The sequence below is a fragment of the Anomaloglossus baeobatrachus genome, chromosome 8, assembly GCF_048569485.1.
Source record: "Anomaloglossus baeobatrachus isolate aAnoBae1 chromosome 8, aAnoBae1.hap1, whole genome shotgun sequence".
In the NCBI taxonomy this organism is placed as follows: Eukaryota; Metazoa; Chordata; class Amphibia; order Anura; family Aromobatidae; genus Anomaloglossus; species Anomaloglossus baeobatrachus.
The window spans coordinates 250,475,904-250,492,370 of record NC_134360.1 but is presented as its reverse complement, the minus strand read 5'-3'; the positions used below and the strand labels follow the sequence as shown (position 1 = coordinate 250,492,370).

General features: G+C 46.9%; 1 protein-coding gene across 1 annotated transcript in view; it reads right to left on the bottom strand.

The window, feature by feature from the left end:
• SLC5A9 (solute carrier family 5 member 9) overlaps positions 1-16,467 on the bottom strand; it is a 52,830-nt gene that overhangs the window by 9,388 nt on the left and 26,975 nt on the right. Inside the window, exons 7-10 of the mRNA XM_075321203.1 lie at positions 11,023-11,103; positions 5,385-5,590; positions 4,143-4,278; positions 1,945-2,052 (exon numbers count right to left, since the gene is read on the bottom strand). Coding sequence (XP_075177318.1) covers positions 1,945-2,052; positions 4,143-4,278; positions 5,385-5,590; positions 11,023-11,103 — 531 coding nt within the window. The remainder of the gene's footprint in view (positions 1-1,944; positions 2,053-4,142; positions 4,279-5,384; positions 5,591-11,022; positions 11,104-16,467) is intronic.

Here is a 16,467-nt window from a genome sequence, read left to right as displayed (position 1 = left end):
GTTACCAGTACTGAGCACCCGAGCATGGTAGTGCCCACTCATCACTAGTCACCAATACTGAGCACCCGAGCATGGTAGTGCCCACTCATCACTAGTTACCAGTAAAGAGCACCCGAGCATGGTAGTGCCCACTCATCACTAGTTACCAGTACTGAGCACCCGAGCATGGTAGTGCCTGCTCATCACTAGTTACCAGTACTGAGCACCCGAGCATGGTAGTGCCCACTCATCACTAGTTACCAGTACAGAGAACCCGAGCATGGTAGTGCCCGCTCATCACTAGTTACCAGTACAGAGCACCCGAGCATGGTAGTGCCCACTCATCACTAGTCACCAGTACTGAGCACCCGAGCATGGTAGTGCCCACTCATCACTAGTTACCAGTACTGAGCACCCGAGCATGGTAGTGCCCACTCATCACTAGTTACGAGTACTGAGCACCCGAGCATGGTAGTGCCCGCTCATCACTAGTTACGAGTACAGAGCACCCGAGCATGGTAGTGCCCGCTCATCACTAGTTACCAGTACTGAGCACCTGAGCATGGTAGTGCCCACTCATCACTAGTTACAAGTACTGAGCACCTGAGCATGGTAGTGCCCGCTCATCACTAGTTACGAGTACTGAGCACCCGAGCATGGTAGTGCCCGCTCATCACTAGTTACGAGTACTGAGCACCCGAGCATGGTAGTGCCCGCTCATCACTAGTTACCAGTACTGAGCACCCGAGCATGGTAGTGCCCGCTCATCACTAGTTACCAGTACTGAGCACCTGAGCATGGTAGTGCCCGCTCATCACTAGTTACCAGTACTGAGCACCTGAGCATGGTAGTGCCCGCTCATCACTAGTTACCAGTACTGAGCACCTGAGTATAGTAGTGCCCGCTCATCACTAGTTACCAGTACTGAGCACCCGAGCATGGTAGTGCCCGCTCATCATTAGTTACCAGTACTGAGCACCCGAGCATGGTAGTGCCCGCTCATCACTAGTTACCAGTACTGAGCACCCGAGCATGGTAGTGCCCGCTCATCACTAGTTACCAGTACTGAGCCCCCGAGCATGGTAGTGCCCGCTCATCACTAGTTACCAGTACTGAGCCCCCGAGCATGGTAGTGCCCGCTCATCACTAGTTACCAGTACTGAGCCCCCGAGCATGGTAGTGCCCGCTCATCACTAGTTACCAGTACTGAGCACCCGAGCATGGTAGTGCCCGCTCATCACTAGTTACCAGTACAGAGCACCCGAGCATGGTAGTGCCCGCTCATCACTAGTTACCAGTACAGAGCACCCGAGCATGGTAGTGCCCGCTCATCACTAGTTACCAGTACAGAGCACCCGAGCATGGTAGTGCCCGCTCATCACTAGTTACCAGTACTGAGCACCCGAGCATGGTAGTGCTCACTCATCACTAGTTACGAGTACAGAGCACCTGAGCATGGTAGTGCTCACTCATCACTAGTTACCAGTACGGAGCACCCGAGCATGGTAGTGCCCACTCATCACTAGTTACCAGTACAGAGCACCCGAGCATGGTAGTGCCCGCTCATCACTAGTTACCAGTACTGAGCACCCGAGCATGGTAGTGCCCGCTCATCACTAGTTACCAGTACAGAGCACCCGAGCATGGTAGTGCCCGCTCATCACTAATCAGAAGTCCAGTCATTAAACACAAACAGTTTTATCTTGAATGGGCCACCATCTAACACGTGTCCTGGCTGAAGCTATTTGGTCTCATAGAGGAGGATCTTTGTGGTAGTCCTCCTTCTGTGATGACCACTTGCACAAAAGTAGAATATGGACAGGGATTGAATTGTATTCACAGGATAACGCTGTCAGACCTGTCACCGTGACCTTTTTAAGATGTACAGAAACGTTTTATGGAGTTCTTGAAAGTATTTCAGTTTAGCCTTTTTCCCCCAAAACAGAAAATAAATTAACATCTCACCCACAGGCATGAGTCTAATTACCAGCATGGGATATGCAACGTTGGAGCAGCTCGAATTAACGCCACAAAAGTTATAACATTCATTAGGGTCAACGCAGCCGATCTCATCTGAAAGGGAAAGGAAAGGAAGAGCGTCACCGGAAAATGACTCAAGCTCAATGTTATGGTGCCTATATATTTTTTTTAACAGTTTGGATTTTTTTTAAGTTCTTCATATGACTAACACAAAGGAAAAGGAAATCTTGCAGATTTTCACGAGCCTCTTACTGAGCTGATACTATCTGTTCTGCAGAGATCACTTATCAACAGTCACACATTTTCACATTGTGCTCTTGCGCATGCGCACATTGATCTGGCTAAGGGCAGAACAAAGTACTGTAATGCGCAGGCGCAAGAAAGGTGAAAGGTAACACTTATATGTAGATAATATAGGATCCGTTAATCCAATATTCACAGTAGATGATAGTGACAACTAATCTTCTCCCCTCCCTGCACAATTACCTCTGCACAGGACACTGAGCATGCCCACAACACTCCCATAGGAGCCAATGAGTCAGCTCTAGCCTTCTGTATTTGGTCAGTGTGGCTGGCTGTTGTAAGGGAAATCTCAAAAATCCTGTTAACCGTAGCTCAAGCAAAAAGTCAACCTATATAATCATATACAAAAAAAAAAAATTAAAAAAAATCTATAAATAGAAAAAAAAAGAAAAATTTGAGGGAAAAAAAAGAATATCAATCTCAGGTTCTAAGTATTTGAATGTTATATAGGTGATACATTCCCTCAAAGAAAAGTTGAACTTGCCAACTGTTTGAAGTGCCTTGGGCTTCACAACAGTAAAGGGGGCTTTACACGGTAGCGATATCGCTAGCAATTTGTAGAGATAGCGAGCGTGTAAGTACCCGCCCCCGTCGCGCATGCGATTGTTTGTGATCGCTGCCGTAGTGAACATGTGAACATTATCGCTACGGTAGCGTCACACATACTTACCTTGTCGGCGTCGGCGCTGTGACTGGCGAACAATCCCTCCTTCAAGGGGGAGGGACGTTCGGCATCACAGCGACGTCACCGCAACATCACACAGCGGCCGGCCAATCAAAGCGGAGGGGCGGAGCTGAGCGTGATGTAAACATCTCGCCCACCTCTTCCTTCTGCATTGTGGCCGGCGGCAGGTAAGGAGACGTTCCTCGCTCCTGCGGTGTCACACAGAGCGATGTGTGCTGCCGCATGAGCGATGAATCACAACGCTAAACAACCCTTACCGATTTTTGAGTTTGGGACGACCTCTCCATGGTGAACGATTTTCACCATTTTTGAGGTCGCCTAAGGTCGCTGGTAAGTATCACACGCTGCGATATTGTTAATGATGCTGGATGTGCGTCACTAAGAATGTGACCCCGACGATCAAACATTAACGATATCGTAGCGTGTAAAGCTCCCTTAAATGTACAATTTTCCATTGCGCTTTTGCGCATGCGCACATTAATCTGCCCTGCTAAGGGCAGAGCAAAGTAGCGTAATGCGCAGGCACAAGAAAGGTCAAAGTCCACCCGCGCATGCGCACTACAGTACTTTGATCTGCTCTCAGGCGTGCAGATCAAAGTGCGCCTACGCAAGAGCACAATGGAGGCCTCTGTGTGAATGACGCAGAACGCATCATGTACGCGGGGCTGGGCAGGAACACAGGGATCACTCAAGATGGCAATGCCGGACTGGAGAGCAGCGACACCCATTGGACCGGACAACCCCCTAGGTGAGTATTATAAAGGTGCTTTTTACATTATACACAGCGGCCTGGGCTCTTATATACGTTATTCTAGAATGCTGTATATAGGGGACCACTGGTGGTGACTGTTTATAAGGAAAAAACCTGGTGACAGGTTCCCTTTAAACCAATAATATAATTGAAACAAAAACTCAAAAAAGTTCGGTATTGCGGTGTTTTTTTAACCATTTCACCCCACTTGGATTTTTTCTCAATACATTATATGGTAAAGAGAATGATGTAATTCAAAGCCACAAAAAAACAAGTCCTAAATCAAATAAAAAATAAAAAAAAGTTATAGCTTTTGGAAAAGGGGAGGAGACAAAGAAAGGGCAAAAATGAGAATTGGTTGTGTCTTGAAGGGTTAACAAGACATCAAATAAGGAAAGATTATATGAGTTCTATTAAGACAAAGCAAAATCCTAGTAACCTTACCGGGATATAAAGCCCTGCTGATCATTCCAGGCAGCACCACAAAAAACATGGGCAGGATTTTCAAGTATCCCCCAACAATGGATCCTCCCTTGGCGTGGGATAAATTCTTGGCTGACAGAGACCTCTGCACAATCACCTGGAATACATCGTCCATAGTCATTAATAGACATTCATCCTGTAAGCCGTGTTTATATTTTACACTTGATGAAACCGGTGTACTTACTTTGAAAATCTAACACAGACGAGCTGTAGAATCCTGATCGTAAACTCAGCATTTTATGAGTCTAGATAAAGCGTCAGAGAGCTCATGAATCCACCTGTATTCAGACTCTGACCGCTGCGGCTTGTACTGAGCAGTGTGAGATTATAGTGGCAGCAGGGAGGAGGGACACTGAGGAACTGCCAATCAAGCGATGTAGACAGAGAATGTGCAGGTAAATAGCATTTAATCTTTAAGTAGATGGTTTATTGGAGCAGCGGCTACAGGGAGAAAATAAAGGTACATTCTCCCTGAAGCTGCTCATTTACAGTCATTGGGGTGGTGATAGCCACCAATCACTTTACACAGAGCACTCTGTAATCAGTCTCCAATATTTTGATCAACATCCGGCTCTGCAGTGTGTAATGCTGTCCGTGTGTGCAGAGCAGGCTGTCAATGTGCCGAGGAGCGAATACAGCTGGGCTCACGGTATAGTGAGTGGTGACTGTAACCGCTTCCTGCACCGCCCCAATGATTGTAAACATGCAGCTGCAGGAGGGATAAAACACAATTTTCTCCCTGTAGCTGCTGCTCCAGTAAGTCGTCTATTCAGGATTTAAACACTATAAACCTTCATGTTACTCCGATATCTGCAGGTAATTACCAGTTCTGAATGTGATATTTTTTCCTTTAAAGCAAAATACGATAAATAAAGAGTGTGGAGTTAATCACTTGTCAGCACCTTAGGTGCTGGAACCTCCTTTCCTCTCACTTCCTAGCATCATTCCTACCATTCTCCAATGGCTTGCCAGCCCTGAACTACAGGCTTGCCTTTGTCTATTAAATTGGATCAATTTGGATTAAACTACTGAGATTATAAAATTCAGCAGGTTTTTTTTTCCTTATTTTATAATAGTAAAATTTTCAAATTCACCTTCACCTACTAAATAAAAAGAAAGTGACAATCTAAAAAGTCATAGGTATAATAACTACTTTCTTAATTTGACTCGGTTTTTGGGTAAACCGTGCGCTTTTTGACTCACCTGGTCAGTACACCAAACCCAAGTGGCCAATATTGTCAGACCAAATATGAGACCGGGCCAGGGCAGGTCTCCCGTGAGCGGGTCACGAAACATGTGAAAGGCATCGCTGCGGGGCAGGTGACATGTCGTGTTGGGGACAATTACTTTTGGGATGGCTTGCATGTACTTCTCCTCCAGTCCCGTGTACCAGCCGATTTTGTGAAAAGCTGCAAACATAATGCAAATATGAGGCATGAATCCATATAGCTCAAGCTGGCCCACTGAGAAATCGGAGAATCCCCCGGTGGACCCCACTGCAGGGCCGACACTGACAAGAGATGGAAGCGTCCTCCCCTTCCTACACTAGCACAGCTAATCTGCATCCATGGCGGTGCGCTCCCTCCTTCTCCTGCTGTGCTGGCGACAGATGTTAGTTAGGCTATGTGCGCACGTTGCGTATTTGCATGCAGTTACACTGCGATCTGCACTGCAGCGTAACTGCATGCGTCCTGCGTCCCCTGCATAATTATGAAAATTATGCAGGAGCCGTGCACACGTGGCATTTTAGAGCGCAGCGCTTTGGCTGCTGCCCGAAGCGCGCGTTCTAAGAAGTGGCATGTTTCTTCTTTCCTGCGCTCTACATGCAGCGCCCGCTCTGTCTATGGGAGGGGCTGCACTCAAAGCGCATGGAATCGGCTTTTTTTTTCATTACGGACTCTTTCTGCAGCGATTTGAAGCGCACATGTGCAGTTCAAATCGCTGCAGAAATTTCTGCAGGGACAGAACGCTACGTGCGCACATAGCCTTAGAGTCAACCTGACATCTGTGCAGGAGAAGTGCCATTGACCTGTGCAGGAGAAGTCTGAAATAGCCCATCAGTGCAACATGGATCATGCACAGACCAGAATGCGGGGCCCACCAGGGAATTCCCCGATTTCCCGGTGGGAATTCTGATCTGTTACATTGCGGCCTGTGCATGGACTAGTAGGGGGTCTCCTGTGCCAAGTGTGTCAGCCTTATAGAATTAGATGAAGCTGTCATGTTATGAAGAGCACAGGTGTCAGTCTGACTCCAACACCTCGCACTAGCCAGCATCCTCACCCCCCCCCCTCCCCTCCCCCAACAGCTTGAGACTGCTGGTGGGGGTTAGTGAGGTTCCCATATGCTGGGGCAGTCTACACCCTCACTGATCACTGCACCTCAGAGTAGGGGGTCGGTGAGGTCATGATGTGACTGGTGCTGGGTGATTGCAGCCGCTGCCCGGACTCCTCTCCTCCCTCTTCTGCTAATGTACAGAGTACAAGTACTGAGCACCTGAGCATGGTAGTGTGACGCCCTGGACTAGTCAGGTCGTCCCAGGTAGTCCCATGCACATGTAAGGGGGGACAGACCCCTTACAAAGAGGTGCAGTGTTTCCCCCTGAAGATACCCCCGCTGGGGTAGACAAAGCTGTTGATGTTTTATGTTGATGTTTTATTGTAATTGCACTGTATAGCTGGGTTTCCCCTAGTGGCCGAGTGGGACGGCTATCCCCATAGAAACTGTGCAGGAGGGAGGAGGAGCCGGCAGCTTAGGGGGAAAGAGAGAGTGTGTGTGTGTAAAAGTCAGTTGATTCCGGGACGGGGGAGAAGGAACAGCCAGGGGCAGAGTGTGGAGCTGAGTGGGCAGAAAGAAAGAAAGAAAGAAAGAAAGAAAGAAAGAAAGAAAGAAAGAAAGAAGGGAAGAAGAGAAGAAGTGTCCTCAAGGGTGAAGCAGAATTGGTGTGGGTCCAGTCTGTGATAGCCGGAGTGGGAGCCTAGGTGAAGTGGAGTAGCCGGGCACATCCCCACTAGAGGAGACAACAAGGAAAGATTTCCCCGGACAGGAATTGTGACCGTGCGCTACAAAATCCGTGCATTGAGCTGTCTGTGAAACTCTGTGCAATAAAGATGTCGTTTGGTTTATCTGATCCCTGCCTGAAGAGTCTTCCTGCGGCTGATAGTATGCTCTTTTCCACCACACTCTGCCCCACAGAACAATCCCCTGTCCCAATAGTGACGGCGGAGCCGGGGGTAAGCCTGAGCGAAACCGGGACCACGACTACAATCCCCGAGGCACCCCTGACACCCTGTTACATGTGGCGTAGTCGTCAGGATCCGGATTATATGCAAGGGGTCCCGATTCAAGAAGATGGAGACCAAGTGGTGCCTAGGGCACAGGATCCGGATTATTGGCGAAGGGTCCCGATTCCATGGTGGGAAGAAGTGGTGCCTAAGGCGTTGGACCGGGCACAAGATGGCGGCAAGATGGCCGCCGTCTTCATGAACACAGTGAGAGCGCGAAGAATTGGCGCCAAAAGAAGAGCCTGGGGCTGGCCGGTGAAGAAAAAGAAGTGCGGAGTGCGCCGCCCAAAGAGGGGAGGTGCTGGCCCCAGGATGCTGATGAAGATACGTGAAGTGGGCGGCGTTACAGGGAAAAAGAAGAGCCGCCTTGGCCGGGTCGACTTTATGTGCGAGACTGGGGGTGGAGTGTACCCAAGAGCGGGAAAAGAAGGCCCGCCTCCACCTTCCCCAGTATCTCCACCGTCCCCGGCGCCATTACAGGAAGGTCTGCAAGAGATCGGATGGGAAGAGGGTCAGTACCGGAGACGTACACAGCAGAGACCGGTGCTGGCTGAGATTTCCCGGCCGAGAAACACGCTGGTGGTATCGCCAGAAGTCATGCCAGGACTGAGTGCTGACCCAGAGAAGGGGACACCGGCGGTGTTGGCAATTCACCAGAGTCTGGTCACACACCCGGTGATCGTCGTGGGCAGTCCACAGCCGTCCCGTTCAGCGACCCCCATAACCCCCGTCGGGGGTTGAGGAGGCAAAACCCGAAACAGAGGCGCCAGAACCACCCGTCAACTACGAACCGTTCCGGAGGCTGCGCCACTTGCCAGGTCAGTCCCTCTCCGAATATGTGAGGGCCCAGCGGGCCGAATGGCAGCGCGCGTACCATCCCGTGTGAACCGTAATGACCGGAGGTAATGGACATGTTCGTGTTAAGTACCGGCATTGTTGAAAGAGCCGGGAAAGGTTTACAGTTTGCAACCATGTTCAAGTTACCAAGCCCGGAAGGGGCCTGATGCCGGACTGTGCAAAGGGCTCCCTCTGTGATGTAAACGGAGACTTTATTGTTTGTGCTCCTGCCTACCAAGACCGGGAGTGCTGTGAAAGCCTCCGGGCAGAAGACCAGCAAAGACCGGGAGTGCCTGCTGAAGGCCTCCGGGCACACTGCCTACAAAGACCGGGAGCTCCCAGGAGGGACTCCGGGCGCAGAACTTGGGCGCTCAGTGGTTGACTTTGTTTATGAAGGTTTTAAAGTTTTATCCAAAGTTTGCCTTGCTGCTAAATTGTGTTTTCAGGTTCGAGCCTTGCTGGGAGGCTTAGGCTTAAAGAGGGGAGGAATGTAAGTGGTGGGCAGACCCCTTACAAAGAGGTGCAGTGTTTCCCCCTGAAGATACCCCCGCTGGGGTAGACAAAGCTGTTGATGTTTTATGTTGATGTTTTATTGTAATTGCACTGTATAGCTGGGTTTCCCCTAGTGGCCGAGTGGGACGGCTGTCCCCATAGAAACTGTGCAGGAGGGAGGAGGAGCCGGCAGGTTAGGGGGAAAGAGAGTGTGTGTGTGTAAAAGTCAGTTGATTCCGGGACGGGGGAGAAGGAACAGCCAGGGGCAGAGTGTGGAGCTGAGTGGGCAGAAAGAAAGAAAGAAAGAAAGGAAGAAGAGAAGAAGTGTCCTCAAGGGTGAAGCAGAATTGGTGTGGGTCCAGTCTGTGATAGCCGGAGTGGGAGCCTAGATGAAATGGAGTAGCCGGGCACATCCCCACTAGAGGAGACAACAAGGAAAGATTTCCCCGGACAGGAATTGTGACCGTGCGCTACAAGATCCGTGCATTGAGCTGTCTGTGAAACTCTGTGCAATAAAGATGTCATTTGGTTTATCTGATCCCTGCCTGAAGAGTCTTCCTGCAGCTGAAAGTATGCTCTTTTTCCACCACACTCTGCCCCACAGAACAATCCCCTGTCCCAATAGTGATGGTGGAGCCGGGGGTAAGCCTGAGCGAAACCGGGGCCACGACTACAATCCCCGAGGCACCCCTGGCACCCCGTTACACACACACACCCCCTCCCTGAAAAGGTGACAGCAGCGAAACATAAAACCCTTGTCACCACCCTCCAGGTTTGATGTCCACACCAGGGAGGTGGAGCCAGGCGGTTGGCTCCACCCACTGAGGAGTTCACAGGCCAGGAGGCGGAAAAACACAGAAGCTCTAGTTCTAGTGCAGAAGGTAGATGAGTCTTGACAGTGAAGGAGGGAGGACGAGTTCAAGGGCAGACCTGTGCTCAGGCCTGCCAATAGTCTATTTAGGTGGCTGGGTCGGAGCCCAGTCATCTCTGGCAAGGAGGCAGACGGTGGTGGCCGCCTGCAGGAGCTGGGATTACAGCCGGTGGAACCGTAGGGACCGGGGTCGGGCAGTGGCCCGCCGGTACCGAGCCGGGGAACCGATTAGAAACCGGAGCACCAGCTAGGGTACTCAGACCCAGTACAATGCCCTGAACCGACAGGGCCGAGTCAAATCAACTGATTGAGGACTGGACTTAAGGACCTTTCCCACACAAGATCCGTTAGAAGACAACAGCCCAACCATTAGGGTAAAGCCACCGCCAAGGCATAGAGACCCAAAGGGCCAGCGTCTGCGGGCAAACAGGGCTCTTCTGACAACCAGCAAGCCGGGGAGCGCGGACTACCGTTGCTTAGGCATAGGAGTCAAACATTCATATAAAAAGGTGCAGGAGAAAGGCGGAAACCACCAACCTGTTAAGGAAGAAGCTGCAGCCGGTTGCGGGCCCTGTTTATCATCCCGTTTGGTTTACCAGAGACTCCAGTGTATTGTGTCATAGTGAGTACACTAGTGCCTTCGGGCCGCGCACCGCGCTGAGCCGCGCCAGCTTCCACTACGCACCCGCTCCCACTCCTCCTCTCCTACCCTCGAGCCCAAAGGACCATCACTCCCCTACCCACGGAGGGGTCAACACCAAGCTGCGCAACACCGTCCCCGGGGGCCTAGTTAACGACAGCGGTGGTGTCCATCTATTCATCACAACCCGTGGGTGGCGTCACGAACTTACAAACCCCCCCCCTACCAAACCACCGCGGCCGAGCCCGCGGGGCGGTACAGTAGTGTCCGCTCATCATTAGTAACGGGTACAGAGCACCCGAGCATGGTAGTGCCCGCTCATCACTAGTTACAAGTACTAAACACCTGAGCATGGTAGTGCCCGCTCATCACTAGTTACGAGTACTGAGCACCTGAGCATGGTAGTGCCCGCTCATCACTAGTTACCAGTACTGAGCACCCGAGCATGGTAGTGCCCGGTCATCACTAGTTATGAGTACTGAGCCCCCGAGCATGGTAGTGCCCGCTCATCACTAGTTACGAGTACTGAGCACCGAGCATGGTAGTGCCCACTCATCACTAGTTACCAGTACTGAGCACCCGAGCATGGTAGTGCTTGCTCATCACTAGTTACGAGTACTGAGCACCCGAGCATGGTAGTGCCCACTCATTATCACTTACAATCCTTTTGCAGTAAATTCAGCACTCAGAATGCTGAGGAAATGATGGAAGACTTACACATAAACATGAGGATGAAGGCTCCAACCACCATGATGACAGTCTGCAGGGTGTCAGTGTAGATGACTGCGGCCAGTCCACCTATTAAATGTAACATAGCATATTTGGTTACATATGGATGCTCTGGACCTTCAGGAAGGTGACATATTATTTTCTAAATGAATTGAAGCAGCCAGAACAATAATGGTAGCCTCCTTCATTGCCAGACCGTTCATAGTACAAGTCCGACCTTGCCTGGCGACAGAAGCGGAGATAGACAAGGCTATAGCTATGCTATGTTATAATTCTGCTCGGTATGTAAACTAACCCCTTCACCCCCAGGCGATTTTCCGTTTTTCGCTTTCATCCCCCCCCGCCACCTATTTCAAAGGGCCATAACTTTTTTTTTTTTTTACTGTCAATATAGCCATATGAGGGCTTGTTTTTTGCGGGACGAGTTGTACTTTTGAATGATATCATTCATTCCGCCACATAGTGTATTGCAAAACGGAAAACATGTCCAAGTGCGGTGAAATTGGAAAGAAAAGGGTAATCCACAGTGTTTTTTTAATTTTTTTATTCTACACGTTCAAGATATGGTAAATCTGACCTGGCAATACGATACCCCAGGTCAGTATGAGTACGTACAGTCATATGAAAAAGTTTGGACACCCCTATTAATGTAACCTTTTTTCTTTATAACAATTTGGGTTTTTGCTATTTCAGTGTCATATATCTAATAACTGATGGACTGAGTAATATTTCTGGATTGAAATGAGGTTTATTGTACTAACAGTAAATATGCAATCCGCATTTAAACAAAATTTGACCGGTGCAAAAGTATGGGCACCTCAACATAAAAGGGACATTAATATTTTGTAGATCCTCCTTTTGCAGAAATCACAGCCTCTAGTGGCTTCCTGTAGCTTTTAATGAGTTCCTGGATCCTGGATGAAGGTAGATTTGACCATTCCTGTTTACAAAACAATTCCAGTTCAGGTAAGTTTGATGGTCGCCGAGCATGGACAGCCGCTTCACATCATCCCACAGATGTTCAATGATATTCAGGTCTGGGGACTGGGATGGCCATTCCAGAACATTGTAATTGTTCCTCTGCATGAATGCCTGAGTAGATTTGGAGCGGTGTTTTGGATCATTGTCTTGCTGAAATATCCATCCCCTGCGTAACTTCAACTTCGTCACTGATTCTTGCACATTATTGTCAAGAATCTGCTGATACCGAGTTGAATCCAAGCGACCCTCAACTTTAACAAGATTCCCGGTGCCGGCATTGGCCACACAGCCCCAAAGCATGATGGAACCTCCACCAAATTTTACTGTGGGTAGCAAGTGCTTTTCTTGGAATGCCGTGTTTTTTGCCTCCATGCATAACGCCTTTTTGTATGACCAAACAACTCAATCTTTGTTTCATCAGTCCACAGGACCTTCTTCCAAAATGTCACTGGCTTGTCCAAATGCGCTTTTGCATACCTCAGGTGACTTTGTTTGTGGCGTGCTTGCAGAAACGGCTTCTTTCACATCACTCTCCCATACAGCTTCTCCTTTTGTAATGTGCGCTGTATTGTTGACCGATGCACAGTGACACCATCTGCAGCAAGATGATGCTGCAGGTCTTTGGAAGTGGTCTGTGGACTGTCCTTGACTGTTCTCACCATTCTTCTTCTCTGCCTTTCTGATATTTTTCTCGGCCTGCCACTTCTGGGCTTAACAAGAACTGTACCTGTGTTCTTCCATTTCCTTACTATGTTCCTCACAGTGGAAACTGACATGTTAAATCTCGGAGACAACTTTTTGTATCCTTCCCCTGAACAACTATGTTGAAGAATCTTTGTTTTCAGCTCATTTGAGAGTTGTTTTGAGGAGCCCATGATGCCACTCTTCATAGGAGATTCAAATAGGAGAACAACTTGCAAGTGGCCACCTTAAATACCTTTTCTCATGATTGGATACACCTGCCTATGAAGTTCAAAGCTCAATGAGGTTACAAAACCAATTTAGAGGTTTAGTAAGTCAGTAAAAAGTAGTTAGGAGTGTTCAAAACAAGAAATTGATAAGGGTGCCCATACTTATGCACCTGTCAAATTTAGTTTAAATGCGGATTGCACATTTTCTGTTAGTAAAATAAACCTCATTTCAATCCAGAAATATTACTCAGTCCATCAGTTATTAGATATATGAAACTGAAATAGCAAAAACCCAAATTGTTATAAAGAAAAAAGGTTAACATTAATAGGGGTGCCCAAACTTTAACATATGACTGTAGATAACAAACATACTGTATATAGTTTTTGGTTTTTCTTTAAATGGTGAAAAAAAATCATTAATTTGTCAGAACATTTTTTCGCTTTTGGTGCTATTTTCCAAAACCAGTGACGTTCTCATTTTTCGGGATGTATGGTGGCTTATTTTTTGCGTATTGAGATGATGTATATAATTATACCAATTTGAGGTAGATACGATGTTTCCATTGACATTAATTGCATTTTATTGTAATGTTGAGGCAACAAAAAAAAAAAAAAAAAAGGTAATTCTGTCTTTTTGATTTTTTTTTTCCATTACAACATTTAGCAATCAAATTATTTTTTTATAGATCGAGCATTTCAGAAGGGCCAGAGAGCCCTATAAGAGCGAATAAGCCCATGACGAGTAGGAGGGGACTGGGTCTGAAAGGGTTAAGAGGTTTGAATGCAGAAGTGCATTCTATGGGGTTATGGGAATAGAGAATAAGGGACTAATGGTGATTGGGGGGGACAGACTAGGGGGGGCTGGCTGGTTAGGGGTTATATAGTAGGAGGGTGGAATTGGTACCTCCTCTTTTGCTGGTCGGCGCCGAAATCCTGGTGTCCCACCCACCCGCCCTAATTATAAAAAAAAAAAAAAAAAAAAAGACAAGGAAATGAGGAATGTTAACAATTTGTGTGTCACAGCGGGGGGATAGGTCCGATTCCAGAGGCTTGGAGTACCAACACTCGGTTGGTGGTACGAAGACACTCAGGGGGAGTGGCTTCGTACAGAAATTGGGAACTTGTGGGCGTATGTCCTGCAAGTTCGGGGGAGGGGTATTTAACGATGGAACGTTAATACCTCACACCTCGGGTCGGTTTGGTAGCGGCCGAGGTGGTCCTCTGGGCCGGTTTTAGGTTGCGGCTAGGGCATAGGGATTATTGGCTTGCTTCTGGGAGGGACCCATCGGTGTTTTTGTTAGTATCTAATGTATAAATATATCAGCTATGCTTGTTAAAGGGGAGGCATGTTGATCTGCGAAATATATATATATATATATATATATACACTTGTTGAAATAAAAGCTGTGGCCTTTTTGACCAACTGAGGTAGTTGTGTGGTTATTTAATACTGATAGTGTTAAATGGGGAAGGGGTAAGTAAGAAGACAGAGGTATCCCTCATAGACTCGTCATGTAAGCGGCAGTGGCAAATATTTGTGTGTTATTTTATTTTAATGGGGTAGAAGTAGGGGTGCTTTAACTTTTGTTGTTTTTTTTCATTTTTTTAACACTTTTTAAAACTTTATTTTTTTTTTACATTTTTTTATTGTATTTAATAGTTCCCTTAGGGGACTTGAACCTCCAATCGCCTCTGCTTTACAGAGCAGCCCATCAGCACCAGCACCACTCTGTACAGCAGAAATCATGATCTCCTATGAATGGTGGCCATGGACCGGCATTCACAGGGGGATTGTGCTCACAGGTATGGGGGTCATCAGCTAACCCCTGACTGCCATGACAAGACATCGGCGCCCTGCAATCATATGATGGGGTGCCAATGAGTGGGATCGATGATGCACTTCGTGTCTGTGCGTGTTAAATCCCACTATCAGCCATTGACAGTGGCATATCTGAGTACACCATTTTTGGGGTGCAATTTTTTTGTGACTTGACACCAACGTGCCCCTTTTAGAACCAAAAGTCGCCAAAACAGTTCAAGACGCAGAGAAAAAAAGCTCGGTTTTGACTTTGCACCAAATTTGTGAATCGCGGGATCTATTTTAATGAACAAAAATGACAACCAATAACACAAGAGAAAAAAAACCCAAAACAAAATGTAAATAATGAATTGGAGCCAATATTTTTGTTTATCAATAATATGAGCAGGAATAACCGGCACAGTCCTTGTCAGTGATATAAAAAGATTGTTTGTCCAAGTTTCAACGTTTATCTTGATAGTTTGGACAAAGTGCATTTGTGTGATTATGCCATGATAACAAGAAGCCAACACTTGACAGGTTGCCAGTTTTTTTCTTAACCTCTTTAGGACACTGCAGCTCAAATGGATGTAATTAAACATTCACACGGATGGCACATGGATGAAAATATCATAACAATTAGAAAAAGATTAAAAATAGTCCAAGTTTCATTGGACAATTTTTTATGCGCCCGTCTGCAGGACCCATTACTGTACCGTAATTTATTTTTTTTTTAATCTTTTGGAGAATAAGGAAAAACAACATAAAATCTGTCATTGTTTGTAGGTTTTATGGCAGTATAAAAACGATGTTAATTTTATTCTGCTACTTCATATGAATATGGCAATATTGAATTTATTCAACAACCACCTGATCATTTATTCATGCCACTCAAACATAAACTAGATCAGCTCAGAAAATTGTCCCCCAATTAGGAAACACATCAGTGGTTCATGTTAAAAACTTAAATTTTATTACATACAATTAAAATAAATATTAAAAAACAGAAATATCCTGTAAGAGACCAAATAAGTACCCAGATGCTACAATTTACATATAACCAGGGAAGTAGAAAAATACAAAATACATAGCTATTAGATTTAGGGGCAAAATCACATAGAACAGTGCTGCTGGTTACATACCTATACATGCACTGTAACACTAAATCACTTAAACTGCCACCATAAGGTGAATGCCTAATAACTGTAGTATATGCCTCCCTGATGCAAATTTTTTTTCCCTTAAAAATAAAGGCCTTCATTTATAAACTTGTGTAATCTTTGTCTAATATTTTAATTTGTTTGGTGATCTGAAACATTTTAGGTGTGACAAACCTGCAAAAGATTAAAAGATAAGGAAGGGGGCAAATACTTTTTCACACCACTATTATTAAATTTTAACTATTTACATACATTTTTGGTCTCATCAGGGATGTGATCGAGTGATTGCTTGCTTGATGATATTAATATATTGCAGTAATATTAAAGTCACTCCAGCTCTATTCCCCACCCAGTGCCGCCTCCTCTAGTTTGGTGAGTTATTTGCCTGAAGTCACACAGCAGAGAGGCTGTCAGTTAAGCAGCAGGAGGAGGTGGAGCTGGGCAGAGAATAGAGCTGGAGTGACAGAGGCTTCAGATCTACCATAGCTCTTGGCCTCAACTGGATAATCAATTCCAATAATGATTTCTCAATAACGGGACTAGCCATGTTGCTGGACTTGTTTTTTTAAAAAGCCACATGTGG